The sequence below is a fragment of the Podarcis erhardii genome, assembly GCF_964252035.2.
Source record: "Podarcis erhardii genome assembly, chromosome: 1".
NCBI classification, from domain to species: Eukaryota; Metazoa; Chordata; class Lepidosauria; order Squamata; family Lacertidae; genus Podarcis; species Podarcis erhardii.
The window spans coordinates 116,618,603-116,641,349 of NC_138497.1; the positions used below are offsets into that span (position 1 = coordinate 116,618,603).

A 22,747-nucleotide genomic window follows, 5' to 3' on the forward strand; every position below is an offset into this window, starting at 1 on the left:
TTCAACTGATAATGCGTATTTTTTGCAGTAGTGCATCAGCCTTTTAGACTAATGGGTAGTTCTCAACTATCTCACATAATACTGACAGAATTCCACAGGCTATAGGTGAATTTATACATAACACTAACCCATATCTTTGTTTCTCCTGGGGGAGGGGGGACATATAGATCACCTGTGTGGGGTGATTGATAAAAGAATGTGCTGAATGCCTACATCCAGAATTGCAGGACAAGTAAACTCATGTAAGAGAGAGAGAGAGAGAGAGAGAGAGACCCATCTGCAGAGTCTTAAAACACAGAATCATGCAGCACAGTGGGAATGTTAGACCTTTTAAATTCTAGCTGCTTACAGTGCTTTCCCTCTCTGTCCCTCTTGCAGTGAACAAGTACGTTTAAATTAGTAAGTTTACATGCTTTACAGTGGTGCCCCGCAAGATGAACGCCTCGCAAGACGGAAAACCCGCTAGACGAAAGGGTTTTCCGTTTTGGAGGCGCTTCGCAAAACGAATTTCCCTATGGGCTTGCTTTGCAAGACAAAATGTCTTGTGAGCTCCTGCGGGTCCCCCCCCTTTTCCTAAGCCGCTAAGCCGCTTATCAGCTGATCCGCTAAAAGCCGCTAAACCGCTAATAGCGCTAACCCGCTAAGCTGTCAATGGGCTTGCTTCGCAAGACGAAAAAACCGCTATACGAAGAGCCTCACGGAACGGATTAATTTCGTCTTGCGAGGCACCACTGTACTTACAAACTCTAAAGGTCAGATTCATGCATTATTCCATACAGTAAACACAGGCAGAATAATAACTATAAATAAGTATGTATTCTGAACTTGTAGTGAGCAAGCTCAGGCGCATCCTGTCTCACTGAGTTCACAGGGTGAAAGGAGAATGAACAAACAAGGAAACTTACCTTCCTTCCAGGTGAGGACATGACTTAGTTGAGTCTGAGAATACAGTTCTGTGATCTTAACCCCTTCATGCGTTGACTAGCCCTAAGCTTGCTAGTTATATTTGGCTACAATTTCTCACAATCAGGAAAATATAGCAGTTGCATGCACAATGTAATAAACCACCCAGAGTCCCATCTAGACTTACAGGTTCTTAAAACTGTTTCCTTGTAGAGGCAAAGTTTCTATAGCTTGACAAGTGTCTGCCTCTATAGCTTGACAAGTGTCTGGGTTGAAGTGGGGCAGAGGGGAACCCATTGCTAAATTAGATGGTTCAGTTTGAACATAATGCCAAACCATAGTTAAAAGTAACCACCATTTTGCAAGCCAACAAAAAAATATGGTTCCACATTGCTATTCGTCTGTGGTTCATCATCTCCTGGGCTGGATTTAGGTGTTGTTCAGACAACAGAAATAAGCTATAGCTTCACATAAGGTGCTAACAATGCCATTGCCTTGCTGTCATGGCTATTTTGCCTTATGCTTAACAAGCTGGCTCAGGTTCCCAGAGAATTGTGTGTTTAAAGAACTTTTTAACAAACTAACTAATGTTGATCTCTGGAGATGACATGTTACAAATTTTTATTTATTTTTATTTATTTTCCTTCCTAGGCTTTTGTCATATTTTGTGGCTTGGGCATCAACAACACAATAATGTATGACCAAGTGAATAAATCCTGGGCAAAACAATCTGTGGCTCTTGATGTGAGTATCACTGTAAATCAACTTAATATTTACTTAGGGAAAGAATTAATATATTTACTATTTGTTTAACAGATTTTTAGTCCTTCCTGCTGTAGAAATAAGATGCATGCATTTCTACTTTAATTTATTGCCTAGCTCTCCGTGCTCCTCAACGTAAGAGGGAGAAAGTTAGTTTTCTTCTGTTTCCTATCCAATCTTGGTGATGTGTTTTCCAAGACCTGAATTGAACTTGGTCAGTTCAGATCTAGGCTATCTTATCATGACTGAAAAGTACCCGTGGGCATCTAGTTGGCCACTGTGAGAACAGGATGCTGCGCTAAATTGGCCATTTCCTGATCCAGAAGGACTCTGTGTCCAGATCTGTGATTTCGTCGTATTCCTACACGATATTCGTACACGATAAGAAAGCTTAAAATTCTAGATAGCTGTGGCATAAGCAATGGGGAATCAGACATTTATAGTAGCTTGAAAGTTGTTGATAAGAATAGGCATGCTTCTTTTCCACTGACTTGGAAAAGCTCAGCCAGGGGATGTGTTGTAATAAACATTTGAAAACTATTGCAGCTGCATGCAAATGTCCACGCCATGGCTGTGTATATAATCACAGTCAAAAGTGTGTTTAAGGCTCATCCAGGTACAAAATAAAGGCTCTGTAACTGAAAAATCATTTCAGCATAAAAATGTAATTGATCAATTGTTAAGATACTGCTCTATTAGAAGATGAAGATTGATCACACTCTTATCTGAATATTGATGAAGGCAGTGATGAAAAACCATCACAGTTTGGTTTAAAAAACAACACAAGGGTGGAATCAGTGGTATACACATGGGAAGGTGTTGATTTCCACCAGTGCTCCCTTCTTCCTGTGCACACCCATAATTATTTTCCTTTGATTATTTTTCTTCAGTCAGAACAATAACATTGTCTGCGGCATTACAGTATTTCTGAAATACCATTTCCTAAGAAATTATCTAGGAGGTAAATGCTGCAAGTAGAATTGATGACCTGTGGTTTAATATCTCACATATAATCTATAGTGATGCATAAATATTAATAAATTATTTTAATAGTCATTTCAGAGACTGCTTAAAGCTCCTATTTCATTTGAGCTTCTCACTTGTGGAATTTCTCCCCTTCCCCTCCTAACTTGTTCTGGGTCAGGTGCTGTCTTACCATGCGACATGTTCAAAGACAGAAGTGGACAAATTTAAGGTAACCTATCAACATTTTACTTCCTGGAATGGGGCTGTATAGAGGTTTTAAAGAAATAGCCAACAAAAATAAGCAAAATTGTGGGGAAAGATTTACTTTCTTGTGGCACTGTAAATCTGTTTCAGTACTAATTTCTGATCTTCTCTGTGGTAACTTGCAGCCTATAATAAAATTCTTGTAATTGGCTCTCTCTGCCATTTTTGTGATCACATGAATACTCATGTCAGGATTATTCTCTGTTCTTTTCATTTAGGACTCTGAATTGTTATCTCCCCTTCCCTCTAACTCCATCTCCCTGTTGTCCCATATTTCTGCCTTAGTAACTATTCAACATCATGATGTACTATTAATAAAAGTGGCTAATATGTACAACATTTTAAAAAAGCACAAATCCCTGCTTTCAGCATCATGGTCTCGAAAGACACTAGGAAAAAGCATCATGGATCTCAGGGAGAAAGGGCGCTTAGTTGAGAGAAAGTAAGGGGAGGAAAATGAGTCAAAGAATATCATTACTAACTTATATCAAGAAAGAAATGCAAGAGAGGAAAATGAGCTTTTAACAATTTCCTAAAGTGAGACAAAGAGGAAACTGAATGAACGAATGAATGAATGAATGCAAGCATATATTCATTTGCACGTGTGTATAGAAAATACAGTGGTACCTTGGGTTAAGTACTTAATTCGTTCCGGAGGTCTGTTCTTAACCTGAAACTGTTCTTAACCTGATCAACCACTTTAGCTAATAGGGCCTCCTGCGGCCGCTGCGCCGCCGGAGCACAATTTCTGTTCTCATCCTGAAGCAAAGTTCTTAACCTGAAGCACTATTTCTGGGTTAGCGGAGTGTGTAACCTGAAGCATATGTAACCTGAAGCGTATGTAACCCGAGGTACCACTGTAATGGGAAGTTTGAGCAGGCAGTCAGAAGACTGAATCCATGGGTTTCACTAGAAATGTTTATATCATTGTAGCTAATGAAGCCTAAAAGGCTGCCCACAGGAGGTTTCTCATTGTGGATTGTTTCATTATTTATTAATTTTACAAAGAAATCCTATACTCCAATTATGTGGAGGGAGAAGGAGATACGTTGCTGCTCTGCTGGTGGAACAGTTGCTGTATCTCTTGTGTCCTCAGCTCAGGAGGTGACAGGGAAAACACACAACCAGAAAATGCAAAAAACAGTGTAAAGTGCCCTTGAAACACTCCCATTGCCCACCAACCAGGGACAGTTGGTGATGACACCCACATATGTTGGGGGCCAGTGATGATGGGCACTAGACTCCTCAATGCACACATCCTCTATTGTAACACACACACAAAATGATGCCACAGCGCCCCTAATCCATCAGCTACAGTCGCACAGCTGGCATTAATGTCTGTATAGCCAGGCTGCAGGCATTTCTCCAGGCAGATGTTCAAAACCCCTTAACGTTCCTTACAAGCACTCTTTTATGAGCATAACAGAAAGGACGGAAGGAGAGCCCACACAGCAAAAGTCGCCACATAGCTCCCTAGAAAAGGAAGCTTGCAGGAAGCACGTAAAGCTCTTTAGGACAAATGTTCAAGAACTTTCCAGGGAGGAAAAAAGATGCATCTGAACTCCTTTCCAAAGATAATATGTAAACTGTTCTCTATTGATGTGTAATTTACAGTGTGTTTTTTTAAAAGCCTAAACTGATTGTGCAGCTGGGAATGCTGTGCAAGAGATCAATATTTAATAGCTGTATTACATTATTGATAGCTTTGTAAGATACTCCTTTTTGTAGGCAAACAGCACTCAGGAGAACCCTATAGCAGAAAATAACGAATCACTTGTTTTATGAAATCTTTGATTCAGACTGCAATATTAATAGCAGTTCTGCTTTGGTACTTTGGCTGACCTTTGCTTAAACAATAATCGTAAATGGAGATATCTTCAATAGGATATCTATTTAAATCACTTAAAAAAAATAAGTTTTATTTGTAGGAACTGACACCCAAACCGTGGATATCTAGAAAGACTTCAGTACTACTTCACTGTGTATGCATAGTTCTTCAATTTGACACATAGACTTTGGGTTGGATCCAAAGATGTGCACTTGATGAAATTCTATTGGTTGTGGTATTCTTGAACTGTTGTCAAGTACTAGCAGAAGGCCATATGGAACACTGTGCAAGTGATTTTGGAAAACAGTTTGCTAGTAGGCATCTTGAGAGTTGCGCAAGAGATTGTTCAGCACTTTGCATGGACAAAAAGCACACCTCCAGATTTCAGATATTTCCCCCCGCAAAGATATTGCACTAATTCAGATAAAAAGCCTCCTCCGTGCAGAAGAGGGCCTCAGGAGCTAACCCGTTATGTTTAAGGTTAAATATTACTAGGGTGGGACCTTATATATTGTGAGGCACAATAGCCTAAATCTATTGCAGGTTAAAATCTAAAATACTGTTGCACACCACCCCGGTCTCCACAGTGGCACAAGATTCCAGGAGTTCTAGGCGGCTTGCCCAGGGTCTGTGTTTCCTTTTGGAAAATGAGAAACAGTGGAGACACATATATACAACCTGAGCCTACAATGGAGCATTAACACTCCAATAGGGTCATAAGTGCAGTCTAGGATTCAAGCAGAGCTCCAACATGGTGCTCTGTCTGCTGCTTTGCTTCTCCCTATCACACCACTCCTTTCTTTAAGCTTCTGGCTCACATTGCTTCCTTCCTGTACTTCTCTAAACTTTGGCTTTATCTGTGTAAAGTGAAATGAGCCTCCCCCCTTTGCCATCTCGCACAGAATTCCTTTGATCCTCTGTTGTCTTAATGGCGCATTAACTCAGGCTGACGCCTCACACGGGAGGCTGGCCTTAATACACACACGTCTGACTATTTCCCAGTTTTAACACACAAAGCCTTAATTAAATTCCAACACCCACTGGACCTAGGAATTTAGGGTGCCCAGCACCCACAAACTCATAGCAATACGCAAGAGTCTGTTGAAGTGTGAGGTCCCTTTTGCCTGGTGTGATTGCCTGTTTTGGTTATCATTAGGGAGGCACACAATTGGAGCAAAAATGTTCACTTCCTTTAAAGCAACAGCAGAAACTTTAAAAGGCGTCTGCAGTGGCCTTTCCCAACTCATCTGGCAAGCAACATAGGAAACGGCCTTATACTGAGTGAAACCATTGGTCCATCTAACTAACCCATTATTGTTTACACTGACTGGCAGCTGCTGCCCAGCGTTTCAAATAGGAGATGCTGGGGACTGAACCTGAGGCTTGAGATGCTCTCCCACTGAGGCACAGACCCCTCCCCTTAAGCAAAAGGATTGTTGTAAATAGCACTGTGGATTCCTGCCTTTGCAGTTTCAGTTGCCCTTTCAAAGAAGGAAACTTTTTGTGTGTTGCATACAGTGGTACCTCGGGTTAAGAACTTAATTCGTTCTGGAGGTCTGTTCTTAACCTGAAACTGTTCTTAACCTGAAGCACCACTTTAGCTAATGGGGCCTCTTGCTGCTGCTGTGCCGCTGCTGCACGATTTCTGTTCTCATCCTGAAGCAAAGTTCTTAACCTGAAGCACTATTTCTGGGTTAGCGGAGTCTGTAACCTGAAGCGTATGTAACCCGAGGTACCACTGTAATTCTCTTGTAAAAGAGACACTTCCACAGTGCAGTTGTTGGGAAGTCCTTTGCCATGCAAGGTGAAAGGATCACAATTTCAGAGACAACCCAACCCACTGGAGAGTGCTGCGCTTTCCCTGAAAAACTTCATTCCACTGGAATGTCACTTTTCACTGCAAAGGGGGAAATCTGGTGTAACTCTAAAGCTTGCACAGTGAGGAGAGTCAGGATTCTGTGACTCAGGAGTGTAGAGTGCAACACAATTTCTTTGAATCTCCAGCATGCTTTGAAAATGGCTGAAAATCATTTTTCACCCACCCACCCCCAATGCCAGCATTGTTTTATTCCTAGTATTAGTATGCTAAATATAAGAGTGCAAAGAAACAAAAACAAAAAAAACACACAAAGGCGTGTCACTGGCAATTTCCCCTTTCCAGTATTAGCAATTTCTGTTTTTATTAGTCAATATGTTGGCAAGCTTAGGCTTAAAAGAATTAATGCTTTGAAAAGTCAGTGATATTGACGCATAAGACTCCCATTCATTTCTGTGTTGTTGCAGTTCGGCTTACAAGTACATTATGCAGGTGTTTTTTTATTTCTTCTTTACCATTACATCTGCTGCGGAGCCTAAACGGCTTTTGTCTAATCATTAAATGATGCTTATAGAAAAACCCAGGAAAATTGGAAACCTCCTATGTTAGGGAATGTTGCATTATTTATAGAAGGAGGTAAAAAAAAATTCATGCTTCTGTTCAACTCTTGCCTTCAAACTATTCAGCCATGTAGAAATTTCTAATCATTAATTCATCCAAAGAAATTCTATGCAAAATTAATAGCCTATAAATAGCATAAGTATTAGTAATATTCAGCATGACAAGAGTCTGGAGCAGGATTTCCCAAATGTAGGTCTCCAGCTGTTTTTTGGACTACAACTCCCATCATCCCTAGCCAGCAGGTCCAGTGGTGATGGATGATGGGAATTGTAGTCCAAAAACAGCTGGAGACCCAAGTTTGGGAAACACTGGTCTGGAGCAATCACTTCTCTCACTTCTTCCCCGCCCCTCCCCTCCCTCGCCTTCCTGGCAGCATCTCATTTATAACACCCATATCTGACTCACACCCAGATCAATGATTGTGTTCCCTGCTCCTGCCTCTCATCATTGGCTGTGGCCAGTGTGGGGGCATTCAGCATGATCTCATCACATCACACGTGTTTATAGTAGATGTTGCTAAGAAGAGAGGAGGAAGAAATATGGAGGCAGCTCCATGTCTCTTGTGTAACACCTAGTTCTACCTTTAATATCTGATGGGAAACTGAGAGGGATACAAATGCTCTTCCAAACTACCATACTCAGTCAATCTCGGGGATGGCATGCGCAAGGCTGTTTTTCTCAGGTCATGAGTGTGAGGTAGCTTTGCTTCGTGATAGATAATAAATAAATCTCCACTTCATCAAATGATGAACTATGGGAAGCCAGTAAAATGTGTGTTGCAGTTTGTGTTAGGAAAAGACACAATGAAAAGATAAGAATGAAGGAAGAGATTCTGTATTTTTGTGTCACAGAGGAATTATTTTTATTATTTGGGCAGAGAGAAGATATTGTGCAGAATAACATCTTAAGGGTTTGTAGGAACAAATGTAGTCTGCTTTATGCCAGTCTTGGGCATGTAATAAATAGAAAGGCAGTCTAGAAAGATGCATGTATTTGTGCATAAATAGATATACCGTATATACTCGAGTATAAGCTAACTTTTCCAGCACATTTTTTTATGCTGAAAAAGCCCCCCTCGGCTTATACTCGAGTGAGGTGGGCGGTGGCGGTGGAGAGACGAGCAGCCCAAAAGGAGCCCTTTCTCGCTGCTGGTCCTGCCACCGCCGCCTGCCTCTTGCAAGGGCAGGCACAGGAGCCGCAGTTTGAGAGGTGTTGTGCTGTGGCTCTCCCAACCGTGGCTCCTATGCCTGCTCTTGCAAGTGGCAGAGGAGGTGGCGGAGGGACGAGTTGCCCGAATGGAGCCCTTTCGGGCTGCTGCTTCCTCCTCCGCCTTTGCCACTGGCGGCGACGGAGGAGGAATGAGCAGCTCAAAAGCAGCCCTTTCGGGCTGCTTGTTCTTCCTCCGCCGCTGCCTCCACCACCAGGTTTGTGGTGTGGTGTACCGGCTTACACTCGAGTCAATAAGTTTTCCCAGTTTTTTTGTGCTAAAAGTAGGTGCCTTGGCTTATTTTCGGGTTGGCTTATACTCAAGTATATAACTGTTAATATGCTTTAAACCCTCCACCAATGAAGCCAACACACTGCAGTTCAGTGTGCACACATGTACGCAAGGGACAAGCTTCAGCTGTCCAGTCCCAAGAAGGGTACACATGGAGCATACATATTCTCCCCCCCCCCCACATTACACATTTCCCTAATTCACACATATGCAAGCACATACACATGGTCCCGCTAGATGTGTACACATTTTTTCATATGGTTCCTACAATTATTACTGTGATCCTGATAAGGTATTCCCAACTAATGCAGGAGTTTAAAGGTAAAGGGACCCCTGACTGTTAGGTCCAGTCGTGGCTGACTGGGGTTGCGGCACTCATCTCGCTTTACTGGCCGAGGGAGCTGGCGTACAGGTTCCAGTTCATGTGGCCAGCATGACTAAGCCGCTTTTGGCGAACCAGAGCAGCGCATGGAAACGCCGTTTACCTTCCCACCGGAGTGGTACCTATTTATATATTTGGACTTTGACATACTTTCGAACTGCTAGGTTGGCAGGAGCAGGGACGGAGCAATGGGAGCTCACCCCATCGCGGGGATTCGAACCGCCAACCTTCTGATCGGCAAGCCCTAGGCTCTGTGGTTTAACCCACAGTGCTACCTGCGTCCGTTGTGATGCAGGAGTTAGGTCTGGCTAAAAGGAATGAAGAGTTTTGGGTCTTCACTCAACCTTCAGGCCATTCTCTGTTGTTGAGAGGAAAAGGCGTAAGCCAGCCTGACCCACATTCTTTCTCCCCGTTGATGCAGCTTGAAAGCTCACATCTGTGTGCTGTTTTCCAACCTAGCCCAGCTGTTTGTGCCCAGGCTAGTTGCTGAGAGGTGACACTGCAGCCTGGTTCTGTCCAATTTCAAATTGGGAAAAAGAGAACTGTTAATGCTTTGGCTCAGGAGGACCATTTACAGGAAGTGGGCCTTGGTAATCCTGAATACCCACCCCCGCCCCCATCACAATCTGTGAAATAACTTCTACCTGAGCAAACAAGGACAATCACAGCCACTTTAGTGAGCTTGGGGTGAATGTTCAAGTATAGGAGCATCACGACAGCTGTCACAACCATACCCTCAAGTAGAGTTCATAGCCAAGCCTCTAAGAAGAGTCACAAATCCCGACAAATGACCCATTATTATATACACACACATGCAAACTTGCTTCCACACAGTGTTTATTTATACCCTGTCTACATCAGGTTGAAAAGATCAGCCTTTACTTAAAAATAGCATTCATAAAATACCTTTTAATAGATCATAATAGGTCACCTAGCAAAATATTGATAGAAATACCTCATTTTTTTTTTACCCTTCAATGGATGTTATGGCTTCCCTTGTCCCAGCATAATATTCTGGCTCAGTTCTTTTTAATTGTACTGGAGTTGTTGGGGTGGGGTGGGGTGGGGAAAGAGCGTGAACATTTAACATTTACTACGTTTTGTATTTTAAATAAAATTTAATTTCGAGTAAGATACGTGAGGAATTCTTAAATGGTTTTTAGATATATGGTCAAAGCAAATGCATTGTTTTTTCAACTAGAATCTCTGGCTATGCAGCTTCAGAGAAATAGGAATCTGGAATGTTTTCAAGAATCAAAAGAGCTGAGATGAAGCTGTTTGGCCACTGGGTGCCATCCTTGCTCCACGTTAAGTCTCACAGTAGCCGCAGAGTTGCTGTAGACATGCATAACATTCCAAGCAATGCAGTGCTGACGTAAATTGGGACCGTAATAAGGTTTGCACATGGGCAGGTGCTAGAATCTGGTGGCAGCATCGGCCGTGTCCCTTCCCCACCCTGCCACCGCTCCAAGCATACTTGCAAATGCGACAACGTAAAAGGAAATATCCCCCCCCCCCTTGGTTCACTTGTTAATACCATCATGCTACTCATCTCAAGGATGCTTCCTCCGTGAGTCATCATAGTACTCTTATGCATGGGGAACATGGCAATGATTACGAATGACCCTGTTATATAGCATATTTGCAGCAATCTCATTCTTGGCTGTAGCCAGGGACTGAACCTGGATCCCTGTCAGTGCAAGGCACAGGCAGTATCATTGTTAGGCACTGTTAGAAAGGTTTAGCCCCAGAATTATTCCCCACCCCCACCCCAGTTCAGCTCAGATCTGGAACTCATGAAATAATAATGAAGAAGGAAGTGCTTTGAGCATGCACAAAGTATCTTGCCTGGCCAGTAAGTAACCGCAACTAGCTTATACCCATTCACAGTTGGAAATGGGGAGGCCTTCCAGGACGAAAAATGCACTCTTCTAGGCAGACTCTTTAGAAACGAGGTCCTTCATTCTCTACTCCTGACCTTTTATTATTGTTTTTCACCAGTGGATGAAAAACGCCTCAACCACTTCTTCCAAAACTATATGCCAGGGCACACCAGTGTCCCATGATGGAACTGCTAGTGCTTCACAAGAAGTAAACTAATTAAAAAATCAGGTTTTTCCCAAAAGCCCAAAAATGCCTTGCCAAAAGAGGAAACTTCCTTTCTGCAAGATTTTTCACTCTCCCTTCCTTCTGCCTTTCCAATGCATTTCAGTGCAGAGATGTCACAGAACTATCTGCTCACAGACGGGGACATAGTCACTCACTTAGGACACAGTAGGCCATCTCTTCGGAGAACAGGTAGTGCCTTTCTCTTACACAGTCCAGAAGCAAACCTTTTCAGGTGTAAGAGATTTTGATTCAGAAAGTAGGCACATCAGGTTAGCAGCATTTTGGGGAAAACAGAGTTTTTAAAAAACCCAGAATTTATTGTAAAGGAAATGCTTTCTTTATCCTAATTCTTTTGAATAAAAACCTGGTCATATGATTAATCATACTCGGTACATTTTGTAGTGCCAGGGGATTGCACAGAATGTGTCTGGAACACACCGATTTTACAAGTCTGGAACAGATAGATTTAATGTCCTACCCCTGACTAGTAGAAGTGGTTTTTCTTTTTCATTTGTCATACATAAACACACACACACACACACACACACACACACACACACACACACCCTAGAGAAGTTAGCTTGACAGATTGGCAAAACTTTTGTCCTTGGGATTCCTCCAATAATAATCAGGCATGCTGATCATGGGCATATTCTCTTATACAAGTTAAGGCTAGCAGCAGTGCCCTTTTAACATTTGCAAATGTGGTGCCTGTTGTAAGCAGTGGCTGTATGTAACACTTCCTTCTTCTTTTGACAGCAGACCATAAAAACACCACCTTGGCCTACTCGTGCATCTTCAACAGCAGTTAGGGAGGCCAGCTTGTCAACAAGGCTATCTTGTCCCTGTAGCTTCAAAAGCAGCAGGATTTGAACAGATTATCAGGGGACGCTTCTTAAAGGACAGCATGTACTTTTATCTTAGTAACAGAAATATATCAATAGGTGGGATGACAGTTCTGAAGATGGTGTCCATGGACACAGAAAGAGACTGTTTACGTCTTATCCAAAGAGTTGCTTTGCCATTGGAGGGGGAAATATCATAATACCTTTAATTCAGATCAATTAAACACCACAGAAATAACGAGATAGCTTTCAGGTGCAGCTGTTCAAAGCATCAGACCCTCCAAGTGTCCTTATTTTCCAGGGACAGTCCCGGATTTACAGAAACCATCCCGATTTCTGATTTGGTCGCAGAATATCCTGCTTTTCCTTAGGAAGTCCTTGTTTTCATTGGAGAAATGTTGGAGGGTTTGAAGCATTAGGTTGTAAAGACATGGGCATGTGAGTCAGGCTTGACTGAGCGAGTTTTGTTTAAATTGTAGTGTAAATATATTTAAATCCTTTCATATTTGTGTACTAGCCACATGCTGCTTTTCATGCAGCTGGAATAATACTTGAATGACTCAACCATGTAGGTGAGTGCTGATTGTGTGGATCCTGGCCACGGAATAAGCGTCTTGCCAGGAATCGTGTGTGTGCTCATTCTGTAGGAAAGATCCCCCCACACCATGACTGGGTCGTTTAAATGTTATTCCCAGCTCTCGTGCAGTGAGTCTTTTTCTTCTTCTTTGGCGATCACTCGTAGCTGAGTAAGATTGTCATCCATAAAAACAGTTTTAACAATGAGTCCGTAGGTGACTGTGGAGGCCAATTCTGGATCCACACATCCTTCCACAGTGGGGACATTGGTTTCTGGGCGGGAGTTGATCACGGTGTGGATTTGCCAAGCGTACCTTCCTTTTAGCATGTTTCTCCCTTGCGTCCTGAGTTCGAGTGTCTTCAAAGCTAATACCAGTGTACTGGAAGAAGCAAAGATCCCCAGTGTTGAAACATGCAGTGAGTATGGTGCTCAGCGGGGCTCATGTATGATACAAATGGGTTACAACAGAGGTTTTCAACATTTTTGAGTCCACAGTTCCCTTGACCAACTACATTCTTTCTGCTTCTTTATATTCAAATCAGGTGAGCCATGTGTGCTTTTTTGTTTTTTTCTGAAAGTAGATGACATTAGGGGAAAATTAAGTTCACTATCACTCTGCTGAAGATGTGATTTAACAATGCAGTTTACAGCTCAAGCCCACAGGGTATGCTTAAAAACAAAATACGCCTCACTAGAATTTGATGGAGGCTGAGAAGAATAAGAGTTAGATAAAGCATATTTTGTAGGAGAGCCTTCCTTGTTTTACTAGTAAAGGTAAAGGTAAAGGTACCCCTGCCCGTACGGGCCAGTCTTGCCAGACTCTAGAGTTGTGTGCTCATCTCACTCTAGAGGCCGGGGGCCAGCGCTGTCCGCAGACACTTCCGGGTCACGTGGCCAGCGTGACAAGCTGCATCTGGCGAGCCAGCGCAGCACACGGAACGCCGTTTACCTTCCCGCGGTCCCTATTTATCTACTTGCACTTAAGGGTGCTTTTGAACTGCTAGGTTGGCAGGCGCTGGGACCGAACGACGGGAGCACACCCCGCCGCGGGGATTCGAACCGCCGACCATGCGATCGGCAAGTCCTAGGCGCTGAGGTTTTACCCACAGCGCCACCCGCGTCCCCCGCGTTTTACTAGTGCTTGCATGCAAATGCATGTTCAGTGTTCGAAGATGCTCTTAATTTGATTTATATTCAGTCAAAGAGGTTTCAGTCACAGTTGTCAATCAAGTCAAGCTCTGGAAATAGGACCCCCCCCCCTCTTTTGGGTGGGGGGAACCTACTCCCATCATTCGTTTGCATAAACTCTTCCTGTCATCTGCTAGCCTGGCCTGACACAATAACTTTTTCTTTTTTTATAGTAATAAAGCTGCAGTGGCTAGCTGGAAATCTTCCCACTTAATCCCTACGCACCTTTCCAGCAATGAGGAATATCTCTTTGTTAGGTAGCGGAAGTGTAGAAACTGTAGGACACCACGGAAACTAGAATAAACAGTTAATGTTTCTGATGCGCTTTGGACCAGATGTCCTTTCAGCAGTTTGCAAATGCAATGCCCTCAGTCTCAGGCAATGCTGAACCAAACTACAACTTTGCACGAATGAGCAAAATGTGTGTGGGCTCCCATAGTTAAGATCACAACCACTTTGCTTCTCCCCAGTCATTTTGATGCTGTGCTGAGCTAAGCTAAGGTTCGTTTTAGCACATTGCCTAAATCTGAGCTTGTGGCTTAGCCTAGGCAAACTTTCTTCTAAGGACCTCAAGTTTTTATTCTCATAACAACTGGTGAGCTTCATGACTTGAGTGGCTGTTAGAACTTTGGTCTCTCAGGTTTTAGTCCAGCATTCTAACTACTGACGTGGGTAAAATCACTTGTTTTTGCCCTCAAACTTTGCTCTCTCTCTATACTAACCTTCAGGTTTCTCCCTTCAATATGTTTTAATTCCTGTTTCAAGTTGGACCCGATGCACACATTCCGATTTAGTTTTTTTAATAGTAAATTTTAATTAGTTTTCAATTACAGTCTGATAATAGCCTCATTATAACAATGCCAATTTATAATACTACACCTTTCAACTTTGAATCACCTAACCCAGGGTGTGAACAGGTTTTATTCAGAAGTAGTTAACCCTTTTTATTCCAGTGGCGTGTGGTTGACTGAGGGAGGTTAACAGTTCTTGGTCCAAAATTGAACACTTCCTGAAACTTCTTGGGGTCTGTAAAAAAATGCGTAGGGTCATGCTAAATTCAATGAAAATCGCATTTGTGTAGGTTTTTATCTAGTTTTGTTTCTTTGGTAAATCTTACTGAATTTGGTAGACAGGGATTTTGTTTGTTTGTTTTATTACATTTATATACTGCCCCATCATCAGAGGATCACAGTGTGGTTTACAATATAAAAATGCAAAAATACATAATGACAAACAAAACAATAATTCCACCATAAACTTTTCGAAAGGTTTTTGTCCCGCCCCCCCCCCCCCCAACGCAACATTTCAGGAGGAAAAATCTCAAAGATCTGTGGGATGTGTGAAGCAGCCATTTAGAAACCTCTTCCATTTCCTCAGGCACTTGTGTCACGTATTTTGGAACTTAATAGAATGTAAAATAAATGTTATTTTATTTGCTTTGATCTAAAATTCAGCTTCATTTTCTCACTCGTTGTAATAGGGTTGTAGCCTGAGCCAGCAACACCCCCTCATCTCACCCCACCCCTGCCCAAAAGTGTACGTTTCTTGCTCCCTAGGCTTGGTCCCTGGATCGCTTGCAATTATCTTGCTGGCTTGAAGCGCACATTGCCTCCAGGCAGTACTTAGAAGGAGCCTTGTAGCTGTTGATACAGAATCAGAGACATAAAATGTAATGTCTTTTACGGTCCATTTCCTTTTTCCCTTTTTTGATGATGGCGGGGGGGGGGAGGGGGGCAAAGGGAAATTTGCACTTCATCATGGGTTTTCTTGTAGGAGCAAAATCCCCAGTCCAAGTTATTATCTTGTTACTACAGAAAGGGGTGTGCAAGCAATTCAGTTTGGGGCAGGCAGGTGAAGAAGAGTGCCGGGTCTTGGCAACTTTCATAGCCGTGTAGGAGGAGGAAATTTAAGCATGACATTCCCCTTTGCAGGTATTTAATGGTGCTCAGAGTTCTCTACCCCTTTTCACCTAGCCATTCTACATCCTAAGCCTATTTTCTTATCAGGGGACGGGAGAACCCTCCAGTAAACAGCAGTGATATATATTTTTTCATAAATGTGTGTGTGTGCGCGTGCGTGTGTACACACAGCATGGCCCAAAAGTAGGTATACTGTTTTAGAATCCACTTTTTTTCTTCTTCACTGTTCTTTGTTTTAACTGTATTCCTACTTCTTCAGGTGACCATGTATATCCTATATCCATCCTTTATTTCCTCCAAAGAGCAGACAGTGGAGTAAAGTACATGGGATTGCCTATGGTTTTAATCACATTTTTATTTCAAGCAGTTGTTTGGTATTGGATGCTCCTCTGCCCCTCCATCGCTGGTTTTAATTCTGCTGATTTGACTTGTCATCTTTTTGCACTGCTTTGGAAGTATTGTCTGCTGGCATGGTTTGGATTCAGATAGCACCTGCCTACTGAGCATGGGGCTTGCAGATAGTGCTGATCAATGAGGTGTGGGGGCAAGTGGCTACGGCTTGGGGAAAACTGCCTTGTGGGCCAAACTGGAACCTGTGACTGGCCAGAGGTCCCCCACTCCTAGGTTAGAGTATTGGATGTGACCTGACTAGATTTCCATTTAGCCACAGAGCTCACTGGATGATCTTGGGCCAGTCCAAACATATACCGTATTTTTCGCTCTATAAGATGCACCAGACCACAAGACGCACCTAGTTTTTGGAGGAGGAAAACAAGAAAAAATATATTCTGAATCTCAGAAGCCAGAACAGCAAGAGGGATCGCTGCGCAGCGAAAGCAGCAATCCTTCTTGCTATTCTGGCTTCTGGGATAGCTGCACAGCCTGCATTCGCTCCATAAGATGCACACACATTTCCCCTTACTTTTTAGGAGTGAAAAAGTGAGTCTTATAGAGCAAAAAATACGGTAATCATCTATTCCAACCCCCTGCAATGCAGGAATCTTTCACCCAACATGGGGCTCGAACCCACAGTCCTGAAATTAAGAGTCTCATGCTCTACCAGCCAAGCTTCTAGCTCTTCCCTAGCACAGATGACAACCCAGGGCTAGCAAGTAAGCAGTGCAACTTATGTGCATAATATCTCAAGTGTATTACAGCAAGAGCCCATTTCCCTATTTTCCTCCTGGAACCAAAGTCTGTTCGGCTAGTCCTGTGATGCAGTGCATTCTGCAGAGCTCAGAGGAGCAAACAGCCAGCCCCATAGAGGATGCGTAAAATGTTAACAGTTCTCATGCTGAAAAATATGTCTTGGTGGTCTTTTCACGCAAGGGGGTAAATACATCACCATGAGGGAAAGAGAAGGGATGATGGGAACAGTTATCCATTCCAAACCACTGCCCATTCAGCAGGACCACCCACACACCTGCCACCCTCGCAGATGAGCCCATGCGATCCAGACTGCAGTGTGACGCTGGCAAAGAGCAGGCATATGGCAATAGGTGTTGCCAGAGCAATAGCTGCATATGACTCCCATCTGCTGAACTGCTTTGTATGCTTGCATGGACAAAAGAAACTTTTCATTGTAACTTGATAACTTGCATTATACGACTGATCCTTTAACACACACACACACACACAAACCATCCAAACACACCTTTTGAATTTTAGTGGTGTTTCTAGGGTGTAGCTTAAAAGCACTGCTGCAGGTGTATAAGCTGTTAGGCTTGCCTAAAGGGTCTCTTTACATTGCAACCTATACAAATAATAGCTGAAGCTAGGATTAACCAGTATAAATTTGTAGTGTAGATGGGGCCTGGGGTGTGCTGGTTTTCTTCCATGTTACTGGCACAAACGTGGCTTTTACTTCAAGCAATGAGTATTTGTTCCTATTGTCTCTCCTCCTACCTTTCCAGATACAGTGGTACCTCGGGTTACATACACTTCAGGTTACATACGCTTCAGGTTACAGACTCCGCTAACCCAGAAATCTTACCTCGGGTTAAGAACTTTACCTCAGGGTGAGAACAGAAATCGTGCAGCAGCAGCAGGAGGCCCCATTAGCTAAAGTGGTGCTTCGGGTTAAGAACAGTTTCAGGTTAAGAACAGACCTCCAGAACGAATTAAGTTCTTAACCCGAGGTACCACTGTAGTGAGAAAAACCTGACATTTCTGTTTGAATCACAGCAGATGTTGCTGGTAAAATATTAAAAGGTCTATATGCATGTCTGGTGCACTTGGATTTGTGTGTGTGTGTGTGTGTGAGAGAGAGAGAGAGAGAGAGAGAGAGAGAGAGAGAGATATTCTGGTTCAGATGCTCTGTAACATTTAATTCATGCAAATAAAATTTTAAAAAAAACTTGCAGGAGCAGCCAAGGTCAGCAATGCCTCCTGCTGTAAGTGCTTGTGGCACATTTGAAGCTGCATGAGGGCAATGTTAATTGATGTGCTCTGAATACATGTAATTTGCTTTTTCTGGCTCAGTTGTTCCTGATACCATAGTGCCTGTTTGGTCGCTGAGGTGGCTTTTAAAGCCATAGCTGCACAGCAGGGGAAGGACTGAGCAGGGGTGGGGTGTGTGTAGAGAAGATGCAATTCCATTACTAAAAGTATTCTTGTCTGCAGAGGACAAGCAGAGAGCGCACTGCCTCTGAAGCTTCTCTGCTCTCCTTTGTTTCCAGAGCTGCAGCCGTTGGCTGAGCAGAGCTGAAACCAAGATAACTGTTCAGCTGAGAAAGCTGTCTGTTGTTCACTTCCAAATAAAGACAGGCTTCCAAATAATATGGGGAAAATAATGGGTGATGAACCTGTGCGGCGTCGGGAGACGTTTACATTCCTGTCTTCCCTTCTTTCCGGAAAAGGCTGTTTGAAGGACGGTTTTCTCTTTCGTTTTATGTGGTATCTAAAACATGGATGTACCAAATTTCCCTTCTTTCATGGATGCTGTTGGCCTCAACAGATAATCCTCCATTATAATAAACACAAACTGCAATATGGAATATAATTCTTTTAAGTCGAAACATTTCTTCTTAATGATTTGTACTTGCATGGCTTGTGCAATCTATATATACCTCAACCCTCTATTTAACTTGCTTTGTGCTTCATTATTCAATAATAATAATAATAATAATAATAATAATAATAATAATAATATGAAAGTAACCTTATTAAATAGGTATTAACCTTTACATAGTGTACCTTACTTCACATAATATCTCTCCTCCATGCTATTGGAGATTTTTTTAAAAAAAAACAGCACTGAATTTGCACTTTGTTTCCTGCTTGGCAGGGGGTTGGACTCGATGGCCCTTGTGGTCTCTTCCAACTCTATGATTCTATGATTCTAGCTGGCTGTATCAATACACACACTCCAATACACACACTCTTTCACCACCCAAAAACCAGATATTGCACTTTTTTGGCTTCATACAAATCCCATAGAAGTGCAGCTTTTTCTCTTCTCTCACTCCAAAACTGTGTTCACACTCCTGTTTGAGGTGCGCTCACTGTGTTCCTTCCAGTGCTGGGTTTTGAATCCCTGTTCCCCTGATGCATATCTGTCCTGTACTTCGTTATAAGATACTACTGTTTGATATGTTGTTTTTCAAAGAAGCTTCAAACCAGTTAGAGTCCTTAAGCTGTTCCTAATTTTTTCTTTAGCCAGGGTGAGAACACGTTTTCATAGGGTAAAAACATCCCTCCCCTTGCATAAACACTCCCCCCCCCCATGAGCACACAAACAGAAATGAATCTGACAATAATGAAGCCATGCTGATGAGAGCAGCTAGGGAGGAAAGAGTTGTGAAATGCACAAACACACGGAAAGAAAGAAAGAGCAATGAAACGGTGAAAACAACACAAACACAGCCCAAGCTTGAATTCTAGCATAGTCAGTGGTGCGTGGAAGAAGGGAGTGAACGTTGAGGGTTATTCCTTAACATTAATCATAGTCACGAGAAGGAAATACAGATTTGGACAAGGAAATAGGTGAATAGTGGTTTGGAACGCCAGAGGACAATAAGGAATAAATCTGAAAAAAGAGTAAAGCAGAGATGAATGCTGGTATGAATATGTACCCTTAGCAAGGGAACCATTATGTTACTGAAGAAGAGGAATAGGCTCTTCGCCTAGACCTGGGACAGACAAACTGACAGCTTGCACAGGTCAGAGCGAAGTGGTGCAAAACAGATGTTCCCACAAATTATGCCCACCAACTCCCACTTCCTCTACACAGAAAATAAGGTGGTGCTCACCATTTCACACAAATGAAAATATTGATGATTCATTCTGGATTTTTTTTTTTTTTAAAAGGTTGAGATTTTTATGGGAGAATAAAAAGCTAGTTTTTGAGTATGTTATTCTGGAATAGCAGCTGAATAATGAAGACATCATGTGGAAACATGCCCCTCCCCCCCAAAAAACCCAACCCAACCCAGCAACTATGTTAATTTAATAATAAGTACAGTAAGTGTGAACCTGGTTCTGGTTGATGGACTTTGGGATTCTTGTAACAAACCAAAGCAGATCCTGCAAGCTTAAAATAACCCTGCCTTATTCTATTCCCTTTTACTCCGAATCCTCTATGTTTCCTGCCCCTTAATTTATCTAAAGCAATAAATGTTCAGTTGAAAAAAAGCACTCTTGTTTTACACAATGGACTACATTCATTGGACTACATTGTAGGGCCTTCTCGGTAGTAGCACCCGCCCCATGGAATGCCCTCCCATCAGATGTCAAGGAAATAAACAACTTTTTGACTTTTGGAAGACATCTGAAGGCAGCCCTGTAGTGGGAAGTTTTTAATGTTCAATGTTTTTACTGTGCTTTATGTATTTAATTTGTTGGAAGCCGCCCAGAATGACTGGGGCAATCCAGTTAGATGGGCGGCATGTAAATAATAAATTATTATAGTTAGTAGTATTACAAGGTGCTCACAAATTCAGAAACCTGAATTTGACAAAACCAGCAGCGTGCTGATCTTTGTGATGAATGAAAAGATAAATGCTTACAGAAGGTACAAGAAAACAAACACGAGTTTTGTACTGAAGCAGATTAGAAGCTAGGTATGATCTCCCATTTATTCCGTTCCTCATTTGCTCATTTTACTTCAGGTTGTCTTAGGAAGTTTCCTTTAGAGACTAACGTCCTACTTCTGCCGCGGCAGATCTATCACGTGGAGTTGCTGATTCAGCATTGTGAAGGGCAGAGAGACACCATCAGTCAGCAGGACACAGTAACAGATGGAGGCCTTTAAAACTAAGTTTGCTCTGGGTGTTAAGGTATCCCTTGGCTGAAACAATTAGATACAGATTCCCTTCAGAGAGAGAGAGAGAGAGAGAGACATAAACATGTGTGCCATTTAAAACGAATCTAGTACATCAAGCCTGAAACAAGAAGCGTTTGACTCCTAATTGCCATATTTCACAACAAACAAGCAAAAACAATAATGTGTTTAGATTGTGTGTGTTGTGACTAGCCATGCCTCTTACTAAAAGCAGCTGTGAATTGGATTGTGACTACAACATTCTTGGATGTGGGCTGAATCCCGTGTTATTTTTCTGCTGGAAAACAATCAGACACACTCATGCCCTTGTTTATCCTAATACAGTGGTACCTCTGGATACGAACCGGATCTGTTCCGGACCCCCGTTCGCATCCTGAAGTAAACGTAAGACGCGACTGCGTGGGTTGCGTTTCGCCACTTCTGCGCATGCGCGTAATGTCATTTTGAGCGTCTGCGCGAGCGGCGAAACCCGGAAGTAACGCGCTCCGTTACTTTTGGGTCGCCACAGAGCACAACCCGAAAATATTCATCCCGAAGCTTCTTCAACCTGAGGTATGACTATATAAAACCAAAGCTGGACAAATCAAAGGGTTTTTTTGGGGGGGTGTTCAGTAAGAAGATGACCCAGGGGCAAGATCTATCTACCCAACGGATCCACTACAGATTTGGGGACCTGTTTTCTGTAAACAAAGTCGATGCTGTCATCATTAGTGGAGTGCAATGGACACTGGAGGCCCAGCTCACATGATGCTACATCATGATGCTACAATGTGGTAGCTAGGCAATGTCCAAGACTGACAGTGTGGCTGTGAACAAGCGGTGACTGACGCGCTGAACAAGACCGTGGGGTCATAGTGTGTCGTTGGATAAAGGTGCCTTCCCAGTATGCGGCGGTTGTTAGAAAAAGGAGAATTCTGTGTTATGGATTACAGTTGTACCTTGGATCCTCAACGCCTTGGTACTCAGACATTTTGGCTTCTGAACGCCACAAACCTGGAAGTGACTGTTCCAGTTTGCGAACTATTTTTGGAAGTCAAACATCTGACGGGGCTTCTGATTGGCTGCAGGAGCTTCCTGCACCGAATCAGAAGCCGCGCTTTGGTTTCCGAATGTTTTGGAAGTTGAACGGACTTTTGGAACGGATTCTGTTCGACTTCCAAGGTACGACTGTATGAGGAAAGGGACTGAAAATACAAATCTGTTGTGTGACCACACTTGGAATACTGTGTACAGTTCCAGTCACCTCAGCTAAAAAAGCAGTGTCATAGCTTACGGGGAAAGCTAGCCGAGGTTGTTGTTTTTGTCCCAGGTGAAACCTCCAGAGGGACGCCATTGAGGCTCCTCGCCTGTGGGTATGTACACAAATGCGTGTGAGTGGTGCCAAACTGGGTCTTTGATCTGGGTCAAATAAAGCCTAGTTTCGCCCGTGTGAAAAGGATATTCTGCTACCGGTGTATAAAATTATGTGCGGAGCAGATAAAGTTTTTCTTCCTCAGAATGTTGGGGCATCTACTGTTGAAAGACCTTCTCAGCTCAGTCTTCCTTGCCTTCTTCACCGCATTCAACCAGTGGCACCTGTGCAGTGTTCTTGCTTCTGCTTCAGTGGGCTCCTAAGTGAGCTTTGCACTGGATGTAGACTGATCCTTCAGCTCTGCCACAGGTTTCCTGCGCAAACCTAAGTCACTCAGTCTCTCTGAGCCTCATTTTCGACATTTTGAAGATATCAGGAACATCAGGGAAGTTGTTCACTTACATATTAGTAAGACAGCAATTTTGACCTTGCTTGTA

General features: G+C 42.9%; 1 protein-coding gene across 13 annotated transcripts in view; it reads left to right on the plus strand.

Annotated features, from left to right (window-relative positions):
* PDE11A (phosphodiesterase 11A) overlaps nucleotides 1-22,747 on the plus strand; it is a 155,276-nt gene that overhangs the window by 72,599 nt on the left and 59,930 nt on the right. For all 13 annotated transcript variants that reach the window (XR_014157889.1, XM_081867570.1, XM_081867575.1 and 10 more), the window contains 2 exons: nucleotides 1,555-1,647; nucleotides 2,810-2,860. Coding sequence is in view for 12 of the 13 variants with exons in the window: in XM_081867570.1 (XP_081723696.1) it covers nucleotides 1,555-1,647; nucleotides 2,810-2,860 (144 nt within the window). In the remaining variant the exon portion in view is untranslated. The remainder of the gene's footprint in view (nucleotides 1-1,554; nucleotides 1,648-2,809; nucleotides 2,861-22,747) is intronic.